At 43.9% G+C, this 26998-nt stretch overlaps 1 protein-coding gene across 1 annotated transcript in view; it reads right to left on the bottom strand.

Moving 5' to 3' along the window:
- LOC144827102 (uncharacterized) overlaps positions 1–26998 on the bottom strand; it is a 466306-nt gene that overhangs the window by 259224 nt on the left and 180084 nt on the right. Inside the window, exon 12 of the mRNA XM_078685542.1 lies at positions 15395–15493. Coding sequence (XP_078541668.1) covers positions 15395–15493 — 99 coding nt within the window. The remainder of the gene's footprint in view (positions 1–15394; positions 15494–26998) is intronic.

Here is a 26998-nt window from a genome sequence, read left to right as displayed (position 1 = left end):
ATTTAATTGCAAAAAAAGCCACTCCCTGACCCTACCACCTTATCCAACTTAAGACCAATATCCCTTCTCCCTATGCTGTGTAAAATCACTGAAGCCTGTGTAAACAAACAGATCACCAAATTCCTGGAAGGAAATGAGGCCTGGCATCCCAATCAATCGGGTTTCAGGGCTCAACACTCCACGGAAACTGCCCTCCTGCTCACCTCAGATACCATCCGCATGGCCCTGGACCAGGGTAAGAAGGCCGTCTTGATTTTATTAGACCTGTCGGCGGCCTTCGACACTGTGTCACACGCCATTCTGATTAACAGACTTGAAACCTCTGGCATTTCTGGCACAGTGTTGGAATGGATCAAAAACTTCCTGAGTGACAGGAGACAAGTAGTTACTCTTGGAGAATTTCGCTCCAAGGAAAAATTGATAAAGATGGGTGTTCCACAGGGCTCAAGCCTCAGCCCAACACTGTTTAATGTCTACACCGCCCCTTTAATCAAACTAATATCGTCATTTGGAATTGATGTAGTCGCCTATGCCGACGATACTCAATTGATATTGGTTTTGGACAAAGACACACAGGAATGGGAAGAAAAACTTAAAAGCTGCCTCACGGCAACCTTTGATTGGATGAAAGTCAATCATCTAAAATGCAACACAGGCAAGACAGAAATCGTGCCAATGGGCCCAAATAACAACTTCACGCCCAAAACCTGGTGGCCAGAAAAGGCAGAAATCCCACCGAACACAACTCAATCGGCACGAAACCTAGGGATTACATTTGACAGCAATCTCTCTTTCAAACAGCAAGCCTTGAAAGTGGCAGGTAACTGCTTTGCCATTATTAAAGGACTCAGGAAGTTTTTCGACCTCCTTCCTCTAGAGGCTAGGAAGACGGTAACAGTCGCTTTGGTGACGTCGCGGATAGACTATTGTAATAGTCTATATGCAGGTACTACAAAAACCACCACACATAAACTTCAAATGGTGCAGAATGCCGCAGCTAGGTTAGTCCTTAAATGGCCGAAGAAATCTTCTGCATCATCTGCACTAAATACTCTACATTGGCTCCCAATTAACAAGAGAGTCCTATTCAAAATACTGATTATCACCTTTAGAGCCACCCATGCTCTGGGACCAAAATACCTACAGCAGAGATTCGCCAGATACCATCCCTCCCGCAATCTCCGTTCATCTAGCTCCAATCTCTTGTCAGTACCTAGGTTCAGGCTCAGCACGAGAGGTGGCAAATCCCTACCAGTACTCGGAGCAAAAGCGTGGAACACTCTCCCCCCCGCCCTTCGTGCCCTAGACAAGGAAAAAGACTTCAGGAAGGGACTGAAAACCTGGATTTTCAAGCTACAGGACTCCTGCGTTAGAGCACTAGTGTAACAGTTGGGTGAGTTTCCATCCACTCCCTACCTGTTTCCTTCATCTCTGAATCAGTATCTGGCGCCTTGATGCTCCTTGGAGTGACTGCAGCGCGGTACAAATGCTATGTTACATTACATTACATTACATTACATTACATTTATCACTTACCGACACATACTTAGCTTCATGATATCCTGGTAAGTGATATTTTCGCATATTCATTTTTTTGTCCTTGATATTTTGGGCCATATTATCAAAAATGCCCCTCTGGCCTTACTGGCATATGCATCTGCCTTTTAAACCACAAGCCACTTTGGTATTACAGAAGGGGCTGCAGACACTTGCTCACAACTACACTAAATGTGCACCAACCTGATCTCAAGAATGCATCCCCTCATTTGTATTGGACAGTGCCCCCCATGCAAATGAGGAAATCCTTTGCCTCTGCACCTGAGCCCTATTTTAGACATAGTCAGAAAGACATTGAGGCTGTCGGTAAGTGCACATGCTATGGACTGCATAGAGATGGCGCACAATCAGTGCGCCACCCTAGGGTGTTATATGGAAGGGGGAGTCAGAGGGCTTCCTGGCAATTACTGTTCATGGAAAAATAAATCTACAATAATTCCTAAATACCTCTTATATAAAAATGTCTCAATTATATTTTGCAATCAATGTGGGGAGAAAACAAATACACAAATCCTAGTCCCTTCATCCCTGTTACAAAATGAAAATAATTCAGTCAAATAAACATACCAGAACAATATGAACAAAGCCATTACTGCAGCAAAACAGTTGCAGACCAATCACTAATATGCTCTACTAACGTTTATTTTGCTAATGCACTTTTGCCTGGTGCTTCATTAACAGACTGCCAGGCACAACAAAGGGAGAAAAGGGGATTTTTCTAGGATTACAGGTTGGTCAAAAGAGGAACTGTACCACATCTTCTCTTTGTCCAGAGACCTTATTCTTCTAGGAACAGAATTCTGAGGAGCTCTGCTGCTGCAACCACAACATTTATTTCTGAAATTGTTTGTTTTACATATATATTATTTTCTATTCTCAAAGTACCATGACTAAGGGCCTCATTTAGACTTTGGAGGCTAAGTTACTCCATCATAAATGTGCCAGATATCCCTACAGCCTTATTACAAGTGCATTTTACCCTTTGGCACTTCTAATAAGGTGGACGGGATATGCGTAATTGTTTATAACCGAGACCCACCCATCAAACTCTAAATCAGACACTAAGGGCCAGATGTAGGTAATTCTATTTTACCGACTCATAAATACCGAATTTTACCGATTCGGTATTTATGAATCGGTAAAATAGAAGATGGGAGATGTAGGTGTAATCGGTATTTGAAATACCGATTCTGTAAAAATCGGTATTTACCGATTCTGTAATTACCGAATCGGTATTTCCTATTGATTCCTATGGGCTGTGAAGCCCATAGGAATCAATAGGAAATACCGATTCGGTAATTACTGAATCGGTAAATACCGATTTTTGCAAGGGTGCAGGGGGTGTCACTTTGACACCCTCTAGCACCCCAAATACTGTCATGTGTGCCATGTGGCAGACAGACATGCCCTAAGGGCATGTCTGTCTGTCACATGGCACACATGACAGTATTTGCATGGCACACATGGCACACATGACAGTATTACACCTGTGCCATGTGGCAGACAGACATGCCCTAAGGGCATGTCTGTCTGTCACATGGCACAGGTGTGCATGCACACATGTGCATGCACACCAGGATTCGGTATTTTACCACCCAATTGGATTGGGTGGCAAAATACCGAATCTGTAATGGCTTTGGGACTCTGAAGAGTCCCACCTACATATGAAAGATTCCGAATCGGTAAAAATACCGATTCGGTATTTTACCGATTCGGTAAATTTACCGAATCGGTAAAATATGCCCCCTACATGCCAAATCTTAAATACCGGTCGGTAACGGCCGAAATCAGCCGCTACCGACCGGTATTTTGGCTCCTACATCTGGCCCTAAGTCACATTAATGCCTCTGTTGGCCATGTAAATTTCTTTAGTGATGCACGTCAAAAAGATACAAGTCAAGGTTCGCTTTAAAATGGCAATTCTAGGATTTAGGCTCCAGCAGATTAAAGACCCTACAGATTGAACTGGAAATGAAGGAGCCTAGTATTGTGCAGTGCAACATGCAAATATCTGAAGCTTATTGGCACCCTATGTAATCAGTCCTTTAAGATGTCCAGGAATCTCCAGAAGGTTGACTTTTCATCCACAAGATGTCAGCCACAGATCACAGTCTGTAGTGTGTCCTGAAGTCTACAGTGGTCTATATAAAGGAATAAAATCAACCCAGAACATAAACAGGTTCCTTCTCTCTTTCTGCTATGCTTTCAATATAAGCGAAGTCACCTCAACTGAAATAATAAAAGACGATGGAAGTCCTTGGTTATTTAGCACCTTATTAGCTCATATGATCTAATCAGAACACTTTAAATTTAAGTTAGTGTTCAAAAATCTATCTTTATAATAGTCCTTTGTATGCCTCTATTAATTTCCCCAATACAATCAGGACCAGAAAGAAGGATAGTGGTAGCCTTCTTCTCCTCCTTCCACAATCCCTGGGAAAAACAAGCATTAGTAAAGGCTGTAGAATTGATGCTTCTATGGTGTGCGGATCAGGTGTGCACATGCCTAACAAACGACAGAGCCATTTGCTTTTGGCATTGGTTGTTTACTTCACGAGTAGTGAAGGTACTTTTTTTTCCATAGAATTAACTTTTCCTAGAGTTACGGGACTGATCACCAACTAATTTCAGTTGTAATATGACAGTGGAGCTGGCAGGCCACAGTCAATTAGCCAACAGAAAAATAGCGAGACTAAAATACTCCTGTTGGCTTAGGTAATTGACAATGTTGCTAGCAAGTAGCTGATGGATGTAGAGCAAATAGAAGCTAATGGCTAAAGGAGCCTGACCCAAAGGCCCTTATATTAAATATAGAATACAATCCGTTTGACACAAATGGAGCAAGTGCAATCCATCTATTCTGCATGGTTACCCTGGGTTTTCTACCTTTGCTGGACCCTATTTTTGTTTGCTGGCTTCAGAACTCTATGAACATTACCTCTGTTACCCAGTAGTAAAGGGCAAGTGCTCCTCCTTTAAACATGGTTGAATTGGCCTATCGCTGATTGGAGTATTTAACTTGCCTGTTAAGTCCCTGGTATAATGTGTAAAGATGCAGTCAGGAACTGAAAGTTAAAAGTCACCTGTGGGCTGTACCACTTATTATAATGCGATTCACTAGTGTGGCAAGGAAAGCATGGCTTCAGCCCTGTCACTGTAGCCTGACTGCTGCAGTTTAAATCAATTTAAATCTGCAGTATGGTGTGATAAAACTAACCCTTTTTGACAGGTAAAACCCTCCCTTTTAAACATTAGTAAGTCAGCCCTCTGTACTCCTTGCAGCCCTCAGTGACAGGGCCCTAAAAGCTATTTTAACTGTGGCAGGACCTTCTGTCATATGTTGTAAACCATAGTACAAAAAAAAATAATACTGGGGAATATGTATGAACAAACCGTTTTGCGAGTCCTTATTAGCGATTTTTAGCAAATCGTTATTAAGGACTCGCAAAATGGAATGTATGTAGGAATCGCAATAATAAATGCGATTCCTTAATATTCCTTAATTGTGAATCGCAAATTGCGATTCACAATTAAGGAGTTCCTTCCCATTCATTCATATGGGCCTAGAGGACCATAGGAATGAATGGGAAGACATTCGCAATTTGCGAGTACACCCAATAGGTACTCACAAATTGTGAATGCAATTTCAAGGGTGCCAAAAGTACACCTTGTTGCACCCCTGAAATATGTATGTGTGCTCATGTGGCACACATACATGCCAGGCAACCCTTGTGTATCTACTACCTGTATGCTGGAGGACCCTGCTTTTGTCCTACTAGACTTCTGTCTCTGGGCTTGTTGTGGGTACAGTGCTTTCCTCAAACTGGATTTTAGTGTTAGATATGAGAGGGCACTAGGATGACCATAGTACACTCCACATTCCCACCCCAGCCCTCAGAGCCCAAGTTTAGTGTGGCTGATGACTTTCACCATCTTGAAAATGCTCTGAGACATGGCATATTGGAACTGTTTACAATAAGGCAGACAGAAACTTTTACAAGAGAGGGCAGGTCAGGGCCTTGGAACTTTTAGTCCATTGGTTTGGGAGGGATGAGGAGTCACCCCCACCAACTAGTACGTACCATGCATAAATATGACATCCCCAGGCACCCTCTTCAGAACACTTTCTGGACCTATGGAAGAACAGAACACTGCTGGACATGCTGTCATTGACCTGAGAGGAATTCTGAAGGACTGGACCTGCTTCTTCTTGTAACCGGAACAAAGAAGTGAACTCCAAGGGTCGGTGGCTGACGCCCTGTGTGCCAACACAAGACGACAAACTACAAGAGGCCTCTTCCAGGAAGTACCCAGCTGACCAGTGGTAACTGACATGGACTGGACCCTGCTGTCGGCCTCTGCTTGACACTCTGTGAGTCTCTAAGTGCCACAACGGGATTATCTTTTTGAAAATAAAAAATCAATGATCCCCCTCGCCATGAGAGTTTCCTCCCCTGGGATGGGGGGGCACAGAGCACTTTTCAGTGGCCCTTAGAGCAAGGTTTTTCCTGGCAGTGATGGGCATTGAAAAATGGCTTTATGTTGGCCCATCTAAATTATGTGGGCGGATGTATAGCCAATTTTCCAGTGGCCTTTACTCCATCATGCTATTGGAGAAGTGTGATCATGGCGGAGACGAAGTAGCATTTCAATCTGATAAGAGACCCATATTCTTGGTGGGAAGTGAAGCTCTGTTGCTGTTGCAAAGGAGTTCCCCCTCTTCCAAGATCTAAATCTTATCCTATGTCAGAAGGTAAAATCTTTGATCGGGATGAACCTGGTTGGTGTATCGAACCCGCGCTCCGTTGCAATCAGCCTCAAATTGTGCCATGGTCTTGGTATACCAAGAGCTTAGACTGTCATTAGCGTCTAGCACTTTTTGGTACTATTCCTGCTTAAACGTTAAAAAAACATATCTACTGGTCTCCATTTTGATGTTTGCCCTTTTGGTTATTTAATTTCACTCTAAAATGGTTTGGGATTGTTATTGTTTAGCATTTTCATTTTATTATTGTTTGGTGCCTATTTTTTGTTTTATAAATTCATAACATTTATAAAACCTTACTAAATCAGTCATATTACACTGAGAATGTGCGCTTCAAATGCAGCCTAACAAATGAATAGAATACTTGTCATGTGTGTAGCCCCTCATAGAAGGGAAAAAAGTCTACGATCAAAGCAAAGAACAAATCTTTTTCCTAGGATGATAAAACTTTATGCAAGAGACATATAAATAGAAATCAATGTTAAACGTCACAGAAATCCTTTGCTTAAAAGAATAAAAATAAATAAAATAAAATAAATAAAAGTATGCTGCCCCCCATTGAGTGCAAGGAGGGGGTGCCGCTCGAGCCTGGCAGTGTCAGCACTGGTATGCGGCTACCGGGTGGGCTGGACTACATGAAGCCAAAGTTCCTATACGGAATGTCTATTTTACGCACTCAGGATTGCCCTGCTGCAATACACCACCTTATAAAGGTCACCATCGCGAGGAAATGGGCTCTTGCACCAGCACAGGGCCGAAATTAGGTGAGGGTGAGCTTCCCAGTAATACCAGGACGGGTGCTGCCGATGGAACTATGACGATGCCCCCTCGGGCTGAAACCATAAATGTTGTACTTACCTGGGAGCATGAGCAACATGGACGATGCCCGGTGAAGCTGTTTAGGCATCTATATAGGAGTTTGGATGTGGTTCACCCACTCAGCCGTGCACCTACCCAGCTGGACATTGGACATAGTTTTTCCTCGTTCTCCCTGTTATGTTTTCCTTCCCTCCTCCACATCTTCCCCCTTTGATTCTGTAACTTCCTCCCCTTTCCATCCCTGCATCGAGGCGTGGAGTCAGCTAACTTTTGGGAGGTTTTGGATTGATTTTGTTTATCTCACCATATTGTGACATTGCTGTCGGCTCCCTTGGGTCCTTCATCTAGCGGTTTTGGTCTTTGTCCTCTTTAATTACCTTCCTCCTTGCCGGTCTGCCTGAGACTATCTACATCCCTTACCCCCTTTTTACCCTTCCCCCCTCTACCTTCCATTCCCCATTAGGCAAGTGTATTTGCTATGCTAGGTGCTAATAACTCTTGTTATTGTGTAATCACTGTTGCTCTCCTATGTTTATACTTGCTCCTGTAACTGATGTCATTTTGTAACCTGTAACTCGCTGATCCTCATGTAAAGCACTCTTATACCTCCGGGTCTAGCCAGCGCTATATAAAACTCTGCAAATAAATAAAATAAATAAAATGCTTCATCATTGGGTTCTTTCCGTTCTGCTGCGTAACGGGGCATGCTGTGACCTATGAGTTAAATAGAAGCACTTTTTTGGGTGTTAGGAGTGGGGTTTTTGTTTTGTTGAAGATTGATAATACCTGGCTATTAGGAAACATATTTTATTCGTACCTCTTTCCGGTAAGGTTAAACAATGGGGAAAGTTGAAACTCATGGACTTATGTTCCTGAGTTTTCTAGGGTCTAAATGTTTCAAGCCCTACCCCAAGGCTATTCTTCAGGACCAAGGATTGCTACTCCCTGATACCTCTCCTATCAAAGCTAAGGTGAAATGCAACTGCATGCTTGGAGAAATAAAAGTAAAAATACATATACATACAACAGCTATTAGGTGTTATGCCTGGAAGATATGTAAATTGCCTAAATAAGGCTTCTTTAGGCGAAACAGGGGAAAGGGACGCCTTTAGTCACACTTACTCCAAAGCTACTCCCTTATGTAGGGAACAGCCCTCCCGTGGCTTCAAGGTAGGTAGGTAGGTTGCAGCCTGCCCCGTTCCACAGCGGAACAGGAAGAACCTAATGATGAAATATGGCACTAAGTGGAAATCCTGGGGGGAGGTTATCTAAAGAAAACTTTCTGTTTTCAAATAACACCTGAAGTGGAAAGGAAGTCATATTGGCTTTGCAGAATGGCCTTAGAAAAAATAAAAAGAACAAAAAGTCTACAAATTACCCACCATCATTTCATATGTGTACACACGAAACGTGCACACACCAACAAAATGATGCAAGTGCTTTGTTTTTTCAATGTTTTTGTTAATCCGAGTTGTATCAGTAAACATAAAAGAAAAAAGAAAGTATGTTGGGGGTTCAGCAACATGGAGGGAGGAGGGGAAACAACACAGTTGGAGGATCTGTGGGGGAAAGCAACACAGAGGATGGGTGGAGGAGAGTGATACAACACAAAAGCGATACAACATTGAGGGTGGGATGGTGGTGCCCGAAGCAACACAGAGGGAAGGCAGGGCCAAAGCAACATGGAGGGAGGGTGTGCGAGGACCTGAAGCCACACCAAGAGAGAGTACACAAGGAAGACTGCAGGAAAAGATATGCACTCTAGACGAGTGTTTAAACATAAAAACAAAGAGTAGCAGCTGGTGCAGGGAGCATAGATGCACGCAAGCACTGCGGCCATGATCCAGGGGAGGGACAAACACAAGAAGCAGAAGAGGATGCTGCATGCACCAATGTATGAAAAGCAAGCAAATTAGTGTGACAATAAAGCCAATCACTGGTAAGCAATGGGCGATCTCTAAGACTCATGTAAGTAACAAAGGGGTATATTATCAAGGGCTTTATCTCCGCTTTTTTGGCTTTAAAAGCCAAGAAAGCGGAGATAAAATTATCTCCCTATTACCAAGCTGTCGCTAACACCAGTTAGTGACAGCTAATAGGAGATAGCGACCATCTTGGGCCCCGCTTTGCATGTCAGTGATATTTATCACTAATGACATGCAAAGTGGGCGTGCCAAGATGTTAGCGACTGGAAACAGTCGCTAACATCGCTATCTCCTATTACCAACTTTTGGAGATATTCGCGCTAAGCGCGAATATCTCCAAAAGCTAACACCTGCCCTGAGCAGTTCTTCACCATGTTATCCAATGGGAGGTGGATAACATGGCTAAGAGCATTTGCTCGATAATGCATGAATATCGCTGACTTTTCAGCGATATTCATGCATTGCGGCCGTTTTTTATCGCATTTGCGATAAACCTTGCTAATAGCAAGGTTTATCTGCGATAAAAATCGCCGATGTGCGGCGATAATGTTTGTCTCTAAACAAGTTAGAGACAAAAATTATCGCTAGTTGTTGGTAATATGCCCCAAAATGTCTCACAAGCTATAGAGCATAATCTGTCTGAGGTGAGACCTAAAAATGCCTGAGCTGAGGAAGGCCCCACCATTGAAAATGTCTATCCTAAACGCATGCTTGGGACTGATAGTTCATTTCAAGTAGGGAATTGAACTTCAGGCTATTTGCTATATATATACTACACATACCCCAACATATAGAGGGCCCGTAATGGGCCCACGGTGTCATTCTCCGCATACCTTTCCATGATGGTCCAACTGCCGCGGAAAAGCTGGCTACTGCCAGTGGAGCCTGGCCCTGCACCGGCATGACCTCAAAATATTTTTTAACACAGATTGTTTTGAATACCATTTTCCTTTAATTTATATTCAATACTAGTAATATCTGGGTGTCTATTACAGACATTTTGCAGAGAATGTTTTGGTTATGTTTTTCAGCACCATGCAACATCCATAAAAAATTCCTTTTGGGTGAAAACTGGACCTCACATATGAGAAATGGGAGTGGGTCACCGAGATTATTTGCAATAATATTAGTAAGCTGCTCTTATTTTACAATCCTGAAAACAAGCATCAGTCTCCCTGAATATTAGATGGAAATACATTTAGAATGTAGACGGTCTGTCTGTGCAATGTCAGTAACCTGGCCAAAGAGGGTATGAAAAAGCTGAAATTGGACCATAAATTCAAAACTGTTCTGCATAGGACCCCCCAAAATATGTCTGGCCCATGGCCCCCAAAATCCTTAAGATGTCCCTGCTTTATATATATATTAAAACTCCAATATATTTTTACCTTTAATGCAGGTTGGCCAAAAAGTCTGATTGTGAAAACTCGAGGGATTTCAAGCCTCCTAAATTGATGGACTAAAAGGACAGATTTGGGGCCATATTATCAAGGAAGCTGCGGTAGTTTATCGCCGCTTTACCGGCAGGAAACTGCCGATAAAGCGGCGATAATGGCCTTGATAATATGTGATTCGAATTTCAATCGATGCCCAGGTTAGATGTGTGAACATCTAACCTGGGCTTCGATTGAAATTCGAATGGCATATTATCAAGGCCATTATCGCCGCTTTATCGGCAGTTTCCTGACGGTAAAGCGGCGATAAAACTACCGCAGCTTCCTTGATAATATGGCCCTTTGTTCCATCTGCAGTGAGCGTTGGGAATGGTGGTCAATCAATGCACAGATCTATCTCACAACATGATGTTAGGTTTCTGCATGGCTCCTATGATTCGAAAATAAGACATGGTCCGTTTGTGCTTTAGATCTGAGCCAGTAATAGAAATGCCTTCATATAAACGGGAAAGACAGGGCAGCAGGTGTTTAAAAGTACATTGAGCTACACTGAGATACGAGGAATAACATTTTCGAGGTGTCCAATGAGGGTCAGAAAATCTCATTGACCATAGTGTCAAGTGCCTAAAAAAATGAAAGTGTGTCCTCATGTAACGTAACTGGTGCTATGTAAAGCGCTCTGATACCTGATTCGGTTCGGGTCAAGTTCGCGCTATATAAAACTCTGCAAAAAAAAAGTGCTAAAGTGGCCTTGCTCACGTACAATAAAATAAAATAAAACAAAATAGCCAGTACTAATCAACAGTTATCTCGAAACCGGAGGCTTTGATTTAGTTTGATCAAATTATTTATGAGTCATATTACATGCTATATTTGTACTAGTATATCATAGGTACTTTTGGTTTGCTGCTGAATTTTGTCTCAGTATCTTCAAGCTGCACCAAGATGACTTTATTAACACATAAACAAATTATTTTAAACGCTACTCCTTCAAAAGCTATTGTTTTTAAATCTATTAACATAATTAATCTTCAGTTTATTACTAAACGTGACACAAAATATTGTGTTTAATTCAAAACCTTTATCATTGGTTAAAAAAATCTTCAAAAATGTATCATTTAAAATAGAAAAATGTAAAGAAAAAAACTCCATTTACTTCTCCCTCTACATGAGTAAAAGAGGTTATTTAGTTTCGTACAAGGCACATCAGCATTGAGAGGTTTTATTGGTCCATAAATGTGCATGTAGGTAAGACACTGTCTCTTTCCATATACAATCCTGCCATCTAGTGGTCAGCACACATACTTGCAATTGAAATAAATAAACCCTGACTATAAAATAGCGGTTCCACTTATGGAAGGGAGGTCACATTCTCCAGAATAAAACACAGTACATGACTCAATATAGCAACTTAAAATGATATAACGTAATATTTAAGAAACATTGGTGTTGCAGAAAATATAATGATATAATCAAGTGCATTAGCAGTGTTCTCTGAAATCGTATTCTGACAAAACATCATAAATCATTAGTGAAAAAGCAGACTTCGGCCTTAAAAACGAAAGTATTGTATATAAATTTCAATGTTATATCACATGTGAAAAGTGATTTGCGTGTGCTGATAAAAATGACTAACCTGAGACATGACCAGCATAATGCAAATTTGTATGGAGGGTCCCTTCTGATTTTCCTCTTTCATTTATAATCAATATAGCCTTTACCAGAAAGTAAACTAACCCTCGCGAAATTTTCAAAACTAATGGGGCAGTCAGGTCAGCTGCTGTGTTGAAATGTTCGGGGTGATTGGTCAAGCAGGGGCTAATAAATACTTTATTCCCGGATACAGCCCGACCAGCTGAACAGAATAACTCCAAATTTGGTAAAAAGGTAGCTCTTGGTTCAGAAAACACTGTTTTTGTTAAATGGTATAAATCTGTTCAGTAGTTCCTGAAAAATGTAAATATTTCTCAGTTATCCAAAAATGGGGGTGAAGGATCCGCAAACCCTCCGGATTTCGTGCCTGAGATCTGATTGGATGCCAGCACTTCAAACCAGGAAGTGTTTGCAGCCATCTTGTGATTCGGTCACAAGAAAAAAAGGTTAAGAATCAAGAAAAAGGAGCAGGGTAGAAACCCCTTGACCCCCTAGGCCTGGTCAGGGGTCACACAGGGACTCCCAGGGCCCAAAAAAGCATTTTTTGTTTTACATTTTTGCCGGGATTCGCATTGGATCCACAAATCCGGCTGAAATTTTTAAAACTAATGAAGTGCAGTCTCCCTTACTTTGTTTCCTTGGAGCTGCCGCGTGGGCAAAGTCCAGGGGAGCAATTTAAAAATGAGATGTGGGGGCCCGCGGGACTGCCACGTCCCTGGGGCTTAAATTAAACCCCAAGAAGTCTTTAAGAAAATTTGTGAGGGGGCTCTGGCCCCCCCACACAGCCCCGGGGACTGCCACCTCCGCGGGGCTAATTATCTTCAAAGTGGGGGTCCATGCAGCTCCCCACAGCCCCGAGGACTGCCACCTCCCCGGCCCTATTTTTAAAAGTAAAGTGTGGGGGGCTCAAGCCCCCCCCCCCCCACAGCCCTGGGCACCACCACCTCCCCAGGGCACAAATTAAGTAACAGTGGGGGTCCTTTGATGACACCCTTCCAGGAGCCATCAATGGCCCTGGGGACTGCCACCGCCCAGGGCTCGCTCCAGCAATGTCTCAGTGTACCCACCACCGGGGTATTTCAGTTTGCTAAGGCTTGGCAGGAGCACTGCTCCCGCCAAGCCATAGCAAACACTGCTTCGCTTCATGGAGGCGAGAGCATTGAAGCGAAGCAAGATTGATTACGGGCAGAGAGAGCTGCATGTTTGCAGCTCCCTCTGTCCAAAAGCAATGTCGGCTCCTGCAGGAGGCATGGGGCCGGCAGGGCCTGCGGGGGCCTTGAGGCTCCCCCCCAGTACTCAATGAGATGGGGTCCCGGGGGCCAAAAATGGCTGGGCCCCAGGTGATAGGGTCACTGGGCCTAAATCGGACTAGGTAGGGTGGCTGTGCTGTCCCCTTCCTTAAAATAAACAAAAAGAGTAAAAAGAAATAGCCAAGCCCCGGGCGATGGGGTCCCCGGAGCCGAAAACTGCCTAAGGAGGCACCCCGCCTCCCTTAATCAATTAAAATTAAAACATAAGCCTAGCCCCAGGGAATGGGGTCCCTGGGGGGATGTATGACGTTACAACGCATACTTTTACATCGCATGCCTTTACAACGCGGTTTTTACATCGCATACCATCACAACGCATAATGCTTTTAGGCGCTGGATAGTGATTTATTTAATTTACTATTCCAACTCCAGTCCCCGTGGATAGTAGGGAAGGTGTTGGATAGTATATTAAATACATTCCCTATCCTAGAGCGCCCCCCAGCGCTATGCGTTGTAATGGTTTGCGTTGTAAAAGTTGCGTCGTAATGGATGTTTCCCCCCTTGGGCCGTAATCAGCCTCAGGAGGGGGGCCGCGCTGCCCCTCTCTCTTTTTATTTAAATGAGTGATGTAATATGTGAGGTCATAAGCAGTGCATTGTGGGGGTGTGAGTTAAAGTTAGCTTAGCTAACTATAGCGGCTGTATTTCTCTGGTTTTGTACGAGTGAAATGTCAGCCTAACTATAACGTCCCTGTAACCTTTGTTTATTTCCGTGAATGTCTAAGGTTTTTTTTAATGCTAATATCTAACTATAATGTCCCTGCAACCTGCGTTTTTTTTTCAGTGAATATATATATAGATATACATATACACACATAAATATATATCCGTATATATTTATATATTATACACAAACAAAAAAGGCAAAAGAATGGACACCTGTTTGATATAATTTTTACGACTTCTAGTTTCAGAGACAGCATTTCAAAGGCCTTTGTCCTACTGGATATAAATATCCCAATCCATTTAAGGACTGTGTCTGAGAAACCAAGATTTCTGATACATAGGAGTATGCCATGATCAATTATGTTTAAGGCTGCTGATAGATATAATACAATCAATACATTGACACCACTTCCATCTACAAGCCTTCTAAAATTATTCAAAGCAGACAGAATTACCAATGCTTTACTCTACACAGAGCAGAAACCCACCTGGAACACATACAGGATGCCATTAGTTTCTACATGGTGATGTAGCTGGATTACCACCACCTTTCTGGCAGTTTACCCAGTAAGGGTAGTGATGAAAGTTATTTTGATCATCTGACGAAAGGGTGGCATTTCTTTATAGAAGTGACTTCACTACTGCTTAATTCCACTCCTTTAGGGAAATATCTTGAGTTAGTGGATTCTTAGAGATGGACAGAAGCCAATTTTTGAAAATACGAAGTAGAGACAACATGACCTTCGCTGGACATAGTTTCTTTCAGGGACTCTGAAGATCTGCAAGATACAGCAGTGGGCATAAATTCATCGATTATTGGTTATATATAATTTGTCTAATAAAGGAAGTCAGTGGTTAGCTAACATACTCAGTGCAATGGATGTAGCAGGGACATTGTTAGGGGAAGTAGACGTCCAATGTTTACAGATTTTATCAGGGAAGAAATCTGCAGTTTCTTCACAGAGTTACTAAGATGACTGAATTAATTTCGGATGACTGTTGAATGATCAGTTCCAAAATTATGTGGGATACCTATTTAATTATACTCGAAGATTGACTAATATCCTAAAATAATGAATTTGTTATATACTTAACTCTGTGTATACATGCAGAAGGCATTACAGTGTATTCTGTTGTTAGGTTCACTCAACAGCTCTCAATTTCCTCCCTTGTCAACCAGTGGATAGTTCTAGATCTTTTTGGTCAAAAGGGACACTGTGATTCTAGTGAGATTGGTGGCATGGATGAGCTGTTTGCAGAGAAGTAGAGCAGTATCAAGAGTTGAAGAGATTCAACAAGCAGTTACCTTTGATTGCCAGGTGGGCTCTCCTCCATCTTCGATCAAAGCAATGATCATCTTTAGGTTGCCGTGCCGCGCTGCGATGTGCATAGCTGTCTCCCCATTCTGCCAGAAAGAAACAATCAAATCTTCAATGATATTCAGGTTATTAAATATATGCCACATTCCTACCTGATCACCAAGCAACATTTGATATGGTGATCAGGAGGCTATAAATGGGCTAGTGTATGCATATAACACATGCAGTTAAATGTAATTAAATTGCTGAATTATTGGAGATCAAGTGTCAATTTTGTAAACATCTTTTTAGGCTTCTGATGGTATTAAATATGTCTACTGTGGGGGTGGCCATTTTGAATTTAGGCACCAGGACTTTGGCGGTTGAACTGCCAGGCCGCCACAGCAGTGGTTCGGAAAACGCTACTGAGTCGGCAGGATTCTGTCCGACGTATTAGGAGTGTCCCACAGGGCTGGCGGTTGCACGTGGCGGAGTCAAGCATGATTACACTGCTGACTGCTGGGCACAACCAGAACGTCATCCCAGCCAGTTGGGGGTATTTGTGTAGTTTATTAATTTTATAAATTTTGTGACAGTGTTAACCCAACCTGAAGGTATTGTAGTGCTTTGTATGTGCATTAGTGACATACCCTAAGTGCACAATCACCCTGGGGTAATATTTTCAGAAATTTACATGCCCTTCAGTCGACTCGTGCGAGGCGGTGTCCCTGCCAGAAAAAGGTCAGCGGAAAGGGAAGTCGTAATTTGGATGGCGGTCCACATGCCTGCACTGCTACCATTGACCGCACAGTATTGGCAAATGTCGGTGGTGACACCGGTCTTGCGGCGGTCTTCCCGCTGCGTTCGTAATCCGTCAGTCAGACCATCCGAGAAGCGTATAGTCGCATCACCAAAAAGCGATTGTGGTTCTTTAATTGCCAAAGTTGTAATCGAACCCTAAGTCTATAACCATGCCCTTCACGTGGCTGGTACAGTGGACATCGACTGAAAGCACACAGAACTTTTGTCCACTTCCTGTTGCCACAATGCACACTTGTCTTTAGTTTCTCCTCATCTTCCTCCCTGCATCTTCATGAACTGTCCCTTCATTGGAAATATTCATTGTCCTCGCTGCGGCTATTCTCAAAGATACCCAAAGTATCAGTCTCTAAATAGAACCTCTACATATATCCAATCCATCAGGGCCTGCTACCATTCTGAGAACCTTCTGATGCTACATTTACCCAATCAGAACATACATGAGATGGACACTTAGTACCACAATATATGGGAAATGAAGCATCTGAGATGTGTTTGTTATCCTTGATAGCAAGAAGCATAGCTATTTATATATGTAAAGGTTCACAGAGCAGACAGAGAAACACAGGCTTAGTAGGGGAGAGTTAACTCTCATGTTGGGTGACAAGTGGCAGTGCTTTTACAGCAGATGTGAGGTGGGGAGAAAGAGTGTGCAACTCAGGGTGCAGCGTGTTCCAGTACAGCAGGCCAAGTAAATATGATCTATAAATCTGGGTTGCAGAACCAGGTGAATAAAGGGACAGCCAGTATAGTATTGGACTTAACATAAATGTATCAACAACACTGAGAGCTTCAGAGCTGAGGGAACTCTGACAGCGACTGCATAACTACAGATGTTGGGGAGCAGGCTTGGGTGACTCTACTTCTGTGCAGAAGTTCTCTGTAACTGGGACTACAGAGATCTGTAAAGATAATATTTCTGTAAACTAGTGTATGCCTGGATCCAGAGCAAAGCATCAGAGGGAGTGGAGGTGTGTGGGATCAGAAGGCCTTGATTAGAAATTCTAGATTTCCCAATGGTTAATCAACGTTTTGTAAGACATTCACATGTGACACAAGACTTCTTTAAAACACTTGCAAAAGAACAATTTTAATATGCTGAACATGTATGCTGTCAATGTTGTTGTGTGTCATGTAGTTGATGTTCAGACAATTGGGCGTCTTCTCTGAAGAGGGCTCACTTGCCATGGATTAATTCTAATGGGGACATCAAAGTCCCTCCTGATGCAGTAAAATACAGGTGAGTGCTAACAGCAACACCAGGACGTGGAAGAATCTTGTCCCCCAACGCACATACTAGTGCTTCAAAAAACAGCATTAGCAGTGGTGTAGCTAGGCACTTTGCCACTTGTGGCAGTCCCTGCCTTTTCCACCCGCGGGCGCGCTGAAGAGCGGTTGGAGGGGGGTGCTGGATATGATTGCTGCGTTTGCTGCCCCGCGGCAAAAACATGTAAGAGCTGGGGCCGGGACCACCGCCCCCAAAACCCATGCTGCCCAGGGCTGGACTGGCCATAGCGGGCACCGGGCAATCCCCCGGTGCGCCGCACGGGTGGGGGCCGGTTTTCGTTTTTGTTACAGGGCCGTTTTTGCAGCATAGCAAAATCGGCCCTGCACCAAAATAGGCCAAAAACTGGCCCCGGTAAAGAGCTCGGCGGCACCTGCAACCCCCCGCCCCCATGTGGGGAGGGGGGAGGGGGGACGAGCACTTTGCCAGGGCCGGTTGTGGTTCCCAGTCCGGCCCTGATGCTGCCTGGGGTGGACCGCCCTCCTCAACCCCCCCCCCCTCCCCTTGCTACGTCACTGAGTACTAGGGAACCCTTTTACCAGACCTGGCTGTCTCTGCCATAGCCCTGTCCGTCTTTCAGAGGCCATGACCCGCTGAAGAGATAAGATTGTGATACACCATGTGAATGTTATAGGACAGGGGCTTTGAAGAGCCAAAGGAGAGATTGTTTTAACTTCTGGCTTGGCAGCTTTAGTTGTCTACACTATCTAGCGTTGACAAAATAAAATACAAAACAATAAGTTGTATAACACGCACGTCTGCCTCCAAAGAGGCTTCCCGCCGCTAGCAGTACTGAGATGTGCTGAGAGATCAGCCCACACCATAAGAGGAAGTCTACTTATCAATCAGGTATGTTTTCAGCAATTTACGGATGGTAAATTCAGAGGGTGCGAAGGGCAAGAAAAGGAACGTCGACCTTTGCTTGTCTTGTGTGCAGGCTTTGGATAAGCTCCCTTCTGCCATTAGCTTTTTTGGTGTCCCCCTCCCCCCCACCTCCTCAAGCATAGCTTTCACATTTTGTCAATCACATCTTGGATCAGCCCAGAGGAGTATTTCTTTCTTCCGTTTATTTATTGGACATCTGATGTTTCATACCCTCTCCCAGGGACTGCAACCATTGCAGTATACAAGGCTGTGTTCAGGAGCACAAGCCTTTGGCAGGGAGTATTTGCTGAATGAAAAAGCACTTGGTTAATTATGAACATAAGGACCACTTTAAGGTCTCCTACTTGTTCCTATGACATTACACCATCACCTGTCCATCCCATCTATTATTTCAATTTCCTGAGGCCGTGTGCTGAGTTGCCCTGACATGAGTGCGGGAAAAGTACCGTGGATAGACATTGATGACGCCAGAAAGAGTCAGTCCAGTCGCGGCTTTCAGAACCGTTGTGCAGGATTTGCTCGCAGCATCACGGCACAGCCAACCTGAACCTTTCAACAATGCAGCCACTGCCATGATTGTAGTTCAGGCAGCTGCAGCACATGGGAAAACCCAGCCCTTCAGGAGCTCCCTAACCTGTCAGGGGGCCCCCATTCAGGCAAAGGCCAATGAATATCTGTAGCAAAATAGGAGACTCCGGGGCGCCTCGTCACACTGCTTTACGCCACTGGAAACTCCAACACATTGATATGACTTACATATGTTCAGTGCTTAATTTGTTAATAAATGAGTGACAGGGTCCTCGTCAGCAGGCCACTGCTGCTGGCAATGACTGTATCAACACAACTACTAACCGCTGCACTCCAAGTCAGACTATTACAGGCCGCCAAAGCTATGAGCTTGGCCTGGGCAGCAGGTATCAGACATTTTAATCTATATTGAATTAATAAACACCTGTTCTTTTGCTCATCTCCGGATAAGACAAACAGTGCCACCATGTGGCAGACTGACATAAGTGCCTGTGTTGACAATTTGGTGCTGGTGCTGAGTACCGGAAACCACCAGCTCAAATTACCCTCTGCATATGTTCTCCGTCCTTGTAAAATATGCCATGGCACCTTTCACCTTTGGTGTTTGGCTGAGCTATGCATTTGATATTTTAGATATCTCATTTCAACTTTCATCCATTCTTTGGGGTACACATAGTAAAACTATTTCATAGGATGTATCCTGCTAAGTAGTACAATTTTTGTTTAACAACAGTGTTTTACTTTTTACAACATGTATACATGATTTTAAAAGTAACTATCTTTGTGCATTCAGAAAAAGTAGTCATTCACTGAAGTTCTCTGTCCAATTGACAGCTGTTCTCAGTCTTAACCCTCTAAGTAAATTACTTGATAATTTTATTGAACTTTAAGTTTTAGTTTGTTTGTGCTATGTAGTGTTTACTCAGCTTCATTTATTTTTTGACTGGGGCTGCTTCACGACTACTTTATAACAGACTGTAGTATTATTTTGTGTGTGTGGTTGGGGGGGGGTTAACATTAGACCCATATCTTCTTTCTGTTGCTTGTCAGTTCATTTGAATTCTCTTGCCTTATCATTCCCCAAAACTGAACTGCACAAAACAACCAATACATCTTTTACTGTCCTGTTAAATATGCTTCCACTTTAGGAGAGAGGCAGATGCAGTGAAGAGCGCCATTCTTGGAGCCTTTCACAAAGGTGAACTTACACATAAGTAAATCTACACATGTAAGTTCACTCTTAAACTTTTGAGTAACTTTGCTGCTTTTGGCTATTAACCATTTATGGGTGTAAAGTTACTTAAAAATGTAGAATTACATGTCTCTATCCCCTGAAACAGGGGATTGAGCCAGGTTTACGAGTGTAAAGTTACTACAGGCAAAAAAATGCAGTAGTAGGTCCCGAGTCATTCATGGATAAACGCTTACAAATAAAATACTTTCCCATTGAAAATAACAGAAGCCGGGATTTAAGATTAGAGAATTTGCTGTAGGTAAAAATTAAACTCTCAAATTTAAGTTCAAATTAATTTCTGGTAGCTCGTGTTGAAAACACTGCTGCTCATTTTATAATATGTAGTTTTGCACTCAAAAATTATCCAAACGGTCTGCTTTGAGAAAAAAATCCCCCTGAAATATTTGTTAACCGCCCACTTTAAAGGAAACGCTGCTCACATTCAAAACAATACCACTATCGTTTGGATTTGTAGACTTGCTCTCAAAAATTACCCGATCGGTCCGCTTGGGTAAAATCATTTGCCTGAAATGCCGCTTGCATTCAAAATTTACCCGAATGGTAAATCTTGCACAAATTAAGCACTGCAGTGTAATGGCGAAATCTCTGTAATTTTGTGTACATTTTGTTAATTAAAATTTCACCCAGACTTACTTAAAATAGATCTCAGTAGGAAATATTGTCAATTTATAAAATGTCAACTTTTTAAATGTATATATATATATATATATAATAAATGTAATGATAAAACAATTATATCTAATTAAAAAGTACATTGGTTTATCCTAAAATATATTAATACACTTTTTAATTTAAAAATACATGTAATTTTAAGTTGCAAAAATAATTTGAATTAACTTAAATTAATCCTATACATAACTGCTTGTAAGTTTTAATGTTTAAATATAAACAATTTTACTTTAAGCGAGATTTTTAATACATCTTCAAAAAATAATTGTAATTAAATTTAACATATTTAAATTAATGAAAGATTTAATTCAAAATTAATTTAGTATTGATGTAACCCTTTTTTATTTATTCTACATTTAAAATAAATATATAAAATTAACTTAGAGTGGCAAAGAACTCACTATGGTAAAGAATAGGGAAAAGAACAAACATTTTTAAACTTTAAAGAAAATTGTAAAAAATATTTGTATTTTAAATACTATAGTAAATTAATTTTAAATATTTACTTTAAAAATAAAATGTTACTGCATCAATCACCCATTTCTTAAATTAAAATGTAATTAATTTGAGTAAATTAAATTAAAGTAGAATATGTTTAAAGATGTAGGTAAATAAATGATGAACTAAAATTAAAAAATTCTGTATTAATAAATATTTAAAGTGATGTATGTAAATAATTAAAAGTACTTTAATTATATTTTATTACAAAATTTTATTCCACAAATTTTTAAATATATACAGGTTAATAAAATATATTATAATAAAATAAAGGACGTTTTATTTTTTTAGATATTCTTAACATTATACTAAATGTATTTACATTTGTGACTATTTTCAATAATTGAATTTAATTTAACATTATTTCCTATGGGAGTCCCTACCCTCATTCATTTCTACGGGAGGATGTTGCAGTAACAGTGGTGGCCATGGATGGTGCTGGACATACTCCAGCTCTGAGTTGGAGTACATTTATGACTATTCTTTTTGGCTGCAGTAACTTTAGAAGTGCAGTTTGTTAATAGGAATCTGCTTTCTATTTTGGGCACATTCTTTCCTGAATCCTTACCTAACTCTCCCTTAAGCCTTCATTACAACTTCCTTAACACCCGCCCTTTGGTAGTAAGAATTCCACTTTTTCCAGTAACTCATTCCTTCCCCTCACATATTTACTTCTAAAACGTGTTCTTACATGTGTGGATACTCCACAGTGGGGCTAGAGCTCTCTGCACTTATGAAGATTAGAAAGGTGGAGGCAGAGCCTCTGCATGTAGGTGTGCGAATAGCATTTTGGATTACGTTAGAAGTACTATTTTAGTAATAGTATCTGTTGGACCTGGGTTTACAATTCCACATAGGGTAGCCTGGCACAGAGTAGGAACAGCTAAACCCAAAGGCAGTTGTGTTGTGCATGCATCTCACTCTTTCAGTAACTCAGCGCCCATCCACTAGAAAAGAATGACTCCACACCAATTTAGAAAAATACGGTCTGTTTTATAAAAATCTTCTTTTAGTATCTCTTCGTCTCTTAGCAGGGTTTATCATTCAATACATTACAATACATTCACTTCTTGACGTCCTCAAGACTACACATTACATTTCATATAATCTGTTCTTAAGAGGGAAGACCCACAACAATTACCCTTGTACTTTCAGTTTTCAGCATTAATATCACAGGTTAAATAAGATGATTCACCAGAATAGTGCTCCTCTGTGAGTAATCTGTTATGTACATTACCCTCGGGAACTCGGGGTCAATAATAGCTAGACGTTACAGCTGCTCAGCAAGTCTGTCCCATTAGCACTCTTGTAAACTGTATCAACCAGCTGTATGTCTAAAAGAAGACCGGTAAATTAATGATGCATTACAGATTGCCAAACAGTTGCTCTAGACCAACAGGGGAGGGTTGAGCTTATCTCAAGAACATTCCCATGCCCTAGATTCACGACATAAAGTTATTTCCTGTCTTTTAATACAGCCCTCCAGCCCTGATTTCCAGTGGCTGATGTCTGAGCAGTTTATCCGGAGCTCTCTCCCTCCCCGAGTTCACTTCCTCTCAAATTACGGCAGTTTCTGGAATGAACAGATCCTACTCCTAAGGAATACTGCTCGTGTGGAATGTCTGATTTTTGACCCCTCAGGCCTGTGTGCCACGCCCTGAGCCTCCGGTTCAGTCACCCACTAAGATCAAGGTCCGACCGTCTTTACCGCCACCCTCTCCCAGAGACAGCTCCCAGCTTACTTCATTTATTGTGCAGGGTTATGTGAGTTCCCGACAGTCCCCCAGTCTGTGCCTCTGATTCGGGGAACGTTCTGCTGGGGCCCGAACCGTCTGGCCCTCCCTCTCTTCAGACGTGGAGCTCTTGCGCTCTCCTCCTCTACCTGCCCGTAGCGGCGTTCGTTCGTACCTCCGCGATCCTTCACTCGCTGGCTCCACCCGTGTCAAACTCAACCTACGTCCGGCCTCCTCAAGCGTTGGTCCGCCTCTTCCGACGCCACCTCCGACTTCCTCCAGAAGTCACGGAGCCTCTGCCGGGTCCCGCTTCCACCAGCACAACAGAAGGAATCCACGCCAGAGAGGGGTGCCTTTGCACCACAGGGTCGTCAGCTGGCCCCACGAGTCCCTCATGCGGTGAGTTCTTTTTCCCTCAGGCGTCGTGTCCACGATAAACTGGGCACACAGCCCTGCCGGTTAACTCTCCACAGGCAGTACAAGGGGAGAATCAGTTTCCACGGCTGCTCCCTCAGAGCTAGATTTCTTCAGCTCCTCAGTAGCTCCACAGTTCGGGGTTTCAGGGGCATTAGAAGTAACACGGGGGTCTTTTGAGAAATCAGATGGGGACTGCCATGGCAGGGTTTGGTCAACATGAAAGGGGTCGCATCAGTACAGGAGAACTGCCGGCCCGCAGGTCGATCCAACTCCTTATAGTGCGCTGTCTTCCTCCTCAGCGTCGCCTCTCTCCTCACCAGTTCCACCCCGTGCTCTCACTGGTCACTCTAAAATGGCCGCCCTGCTACTGGCCTTATATAGACTGGCCTCAGGCTACCAGAACCAGCTGTAAGGTTCTAGAGTTTCCCTATGTAGTCCTATGGGTCAGAACGTCTGAGGTAAAAGTTGTGGCAGTTACAAGCCACCATTTTGTGTCTCTACATTTTCACCATAATGAGGGGCACCTAGGCCTAAAACTTTATAGGGACAAGGAAGTACCTAACCCCTAGGACAACACCCAAAAATTTCAGTGGACATAAAAATGAAAATTACTAGGAGAGAAAAAGGGACAAAATAAATAAATAATAGGAGGGACCACCCACAGGGCTGACAGGTCTAACACGCGTCCCCCCCAGCTGAAAGTGGGGAGAGCTACCCAACCCCTTGGGAGTTCTCATCACTAAGGCGGAAATACCTGGAGAGACCGTCTGCATTGGCGTGGTCCACTCCAGGCCGATGTTCCACCCGGAAGTCCATTCCCTGTAGGGAGATGGACCATCTCAACAACTTAGGGTTCTCTCCCTTCATTTGCATCAGCCAACGAAGGGGTCGGTGGTCAGTCTGTACAAGGAGGTGTGAGCCAAACAGGTATGGCCGCAGCTTCTTCAGAGCCCATACCACCGCGAAGGCTTCCCGCTCAATTGCACTCCACCTCTGTTCCCTGGGAAGCAGTCTCCTGGACAAGAAGACAACAGGTTGCTCCAGACCCTCCTCGTTGAGTTGCGATAACACTGCCCCAATGCCATGCTCTGATGCGTCTGCCTGGACAATGAATTCCTTTGAAAAATTAGGGGCCCTTAGGACTGGAGCCGCGCACATTGCTTGTTTCAAGGTGTCAAAGGCTTGTTGACAGGCCCCTGTCCAGACTACCCGTCGGGGTTGCTTCTTAGAAGTGAGTTCAGTTAAGGGTGCCACAATGGTGCCATACCCTTTCACAAAACGACGGTAATATCCTGTGAGGCCCAGGAAAGCTCGGACCTCTGTTTGGGTCTTGGGGGGCTCCCAGGCCATGATAGCCTCAATCTTCGCCTGGAGGGGCTGCACCGTTCCCCTGCCCACCAAGTGGACTAGGTACGCCACCGACCCCTGCCCGATCTGACATTTACTGGCCTTGATTGTCAAGCCAGCCTGTTTCAGGGCCTGGAGAACAGCTTGTAGATGACACAAATGGTCCTCCCAGCTGCTGCTGAAGACGGCAATGTCATCCAGATAAGCAGCGGAGAAGGCCTCCATCCCGGAGAGGACCTGGTTCACCAGCCGCTGAAAGGTGGCAGGAGCGTTCTTGAGCCCAAAGGGCATTACACAGAACTGGTAGTGGCCCTCAGGCGTGGAGAAGGCTGACCTTTCCTTTGCTCCATCTGTAAGGGAGATCTGCCAGTACCATGAGGTGAGGTCAAAGGTACTCAAGTATTGGGCAGCTCCCAGCCGGTCAATGAGTTCATCCGCCCTAGGGATCGGATGAGCATCAGTCTTGGTCACTGAAATTAGTTTCCGGTAATCCACACAGAACCTTAGTTCTGGAGTGGTGCCCGTTGGGGTAGCTTTTGGTACCAGAACCACCGGACTGAACCAGGGGCTACTTGAAGGTTCAATTACTCCCAGCTCCAGCATCTTAGTGACTTCACCGTGGATGCTGGCCTTCACCTTGTCTGACAGCCGGTAGGTCTTAGACTTCACAGGCGGGCTGTCTCCTGTGTCCACATCATGGGTACACAGGTGGGTCCTTCCCGGGACAAGGGAGAACAGCGAGGAGTACTGCTCCAGGACCTGGCGGCAGTCCTCCCGCTGCTCGGGAGTTAGGGATGGGGAGAGAATCACTCCCTCCACCAACCCATCCTTTTCCTGAGACGAAAAAAGATCAGGGAGAGGCTCGCTATCCTCTTCCTCTGCTCCATCAGTCACCATCATCAAAATGACCTTGGGCCTCTCATGGTGGGATTTGAGATGATTAGCATGGAGCACCCGCAGGGGCTGCCTAGGGGTTTTCAGATCCACTAAGTAAGTGGCATTACCCTTCTTCTCCATCACCTCAAAGGGGCCTGTCCAGCGGTCCTGGAGGGCACTAAGCTCTCCAGGTTCCATCACCCACACTTTCTGGCCAGGCTCCAACTCCACAGGGTGAGCATTGTGGTCATACCACTCCTTCATCACTGCTTGGCTGGCTTCTAAGTTGTCAGAAGCTTGCTTCCACAACTTAGCCATTTGGCTCCGAAAGGCCAGCATGTAGCTCACCACATCTTGGGGAAGCTTCCTGGGAGTCTTTTCCCATCCGTCTTTCACCAGGCTCAGAGGTCCATGCACAGGGTGCCAATACAGAAGTTCGAAGGGGCTAAAGCCCACTCCCTTCTGTGGCACTTCCCTGTAGGAAAACAACAGACAGGGTAGGAGGATGTCCCATTTCCTCCGCAGGCTCTCAGGCAGACTTCTGATCATGCCTTTCAAGGTTTTGTTGAACCTTTCCACTAGACCATTGGTCTGTGGGTGGTAAGGAGTGGTAACCCCACACTCCTTCCACATAGCCCGCATGTAAGCTGACATGAAGTTGGTCCCCCTGTCGGACACAACTTCCTTGGGGAAACCCACCCGGGTGAAGATCCCCATCAGGGCCCTCGCCACTGCAGGTGCAGTAATGGTCCTCAGAGGAATGGCCTCTGGGTACCGTGTGGCGTGATCCACCAGAACCAGGATAAACCTGTGACCAGCTGAAGTTGGTGGATCCAACGGCCCCACAATGTCGATGCCCACCCTTTCAAAGGGGGTGTTAACGACAGGAAGTGGTTCCAGGGGAGCTTTCAGCTTCACCCCTGTTTTCCCACTGGCTTGGCAAGACACACATGTCCGGCAGTAAGTGTCGGACGCCACCTTCTTCTGAGGCCAATAAAAGTGGGGGACAAGCCGGGCAAAGGTCTTGTCCTGACCTAAGTGTCCTGCCAAGGGTATCTCATGAGCCAGTTCTAAAAGAAAGGCTCGGTAACGTTGAGGGACAACCAAGGCCCGTGACGAACCGTGCACTGGTGCCTTTGGCTCACTGTAGAGGAGACCATATTCCCAGTAAATATGGTAGTTCCCCGTAACGTTACCTGCTGCCTGGGCTTTGGCCTGTCGCCTCAGTCCTTCAAGGGTAGGGCACTCCTTCTGGCCCTTACAAAACACCTCCCTGGTAGGCCCTCCTTCCACATGCCAC

Source organism: Lissotriton helveticus, chromosome 4_1 (assembly GCF_964261635.1).
Source record: "Lissotriton helveticus chromosome 4_1, aLisHel1.1, whole genome shotgun sequence".
NCBI lineage: Eukaryota > Metazoa > Chordata > Amphibia > Caudata > Salamandridae > Lissotriton > Lissotriton helveticus.
Note: the sequence above shows the minus strand (reverse complement) of the source record. Positions and strands in the feature narration are given on the sequence as shown.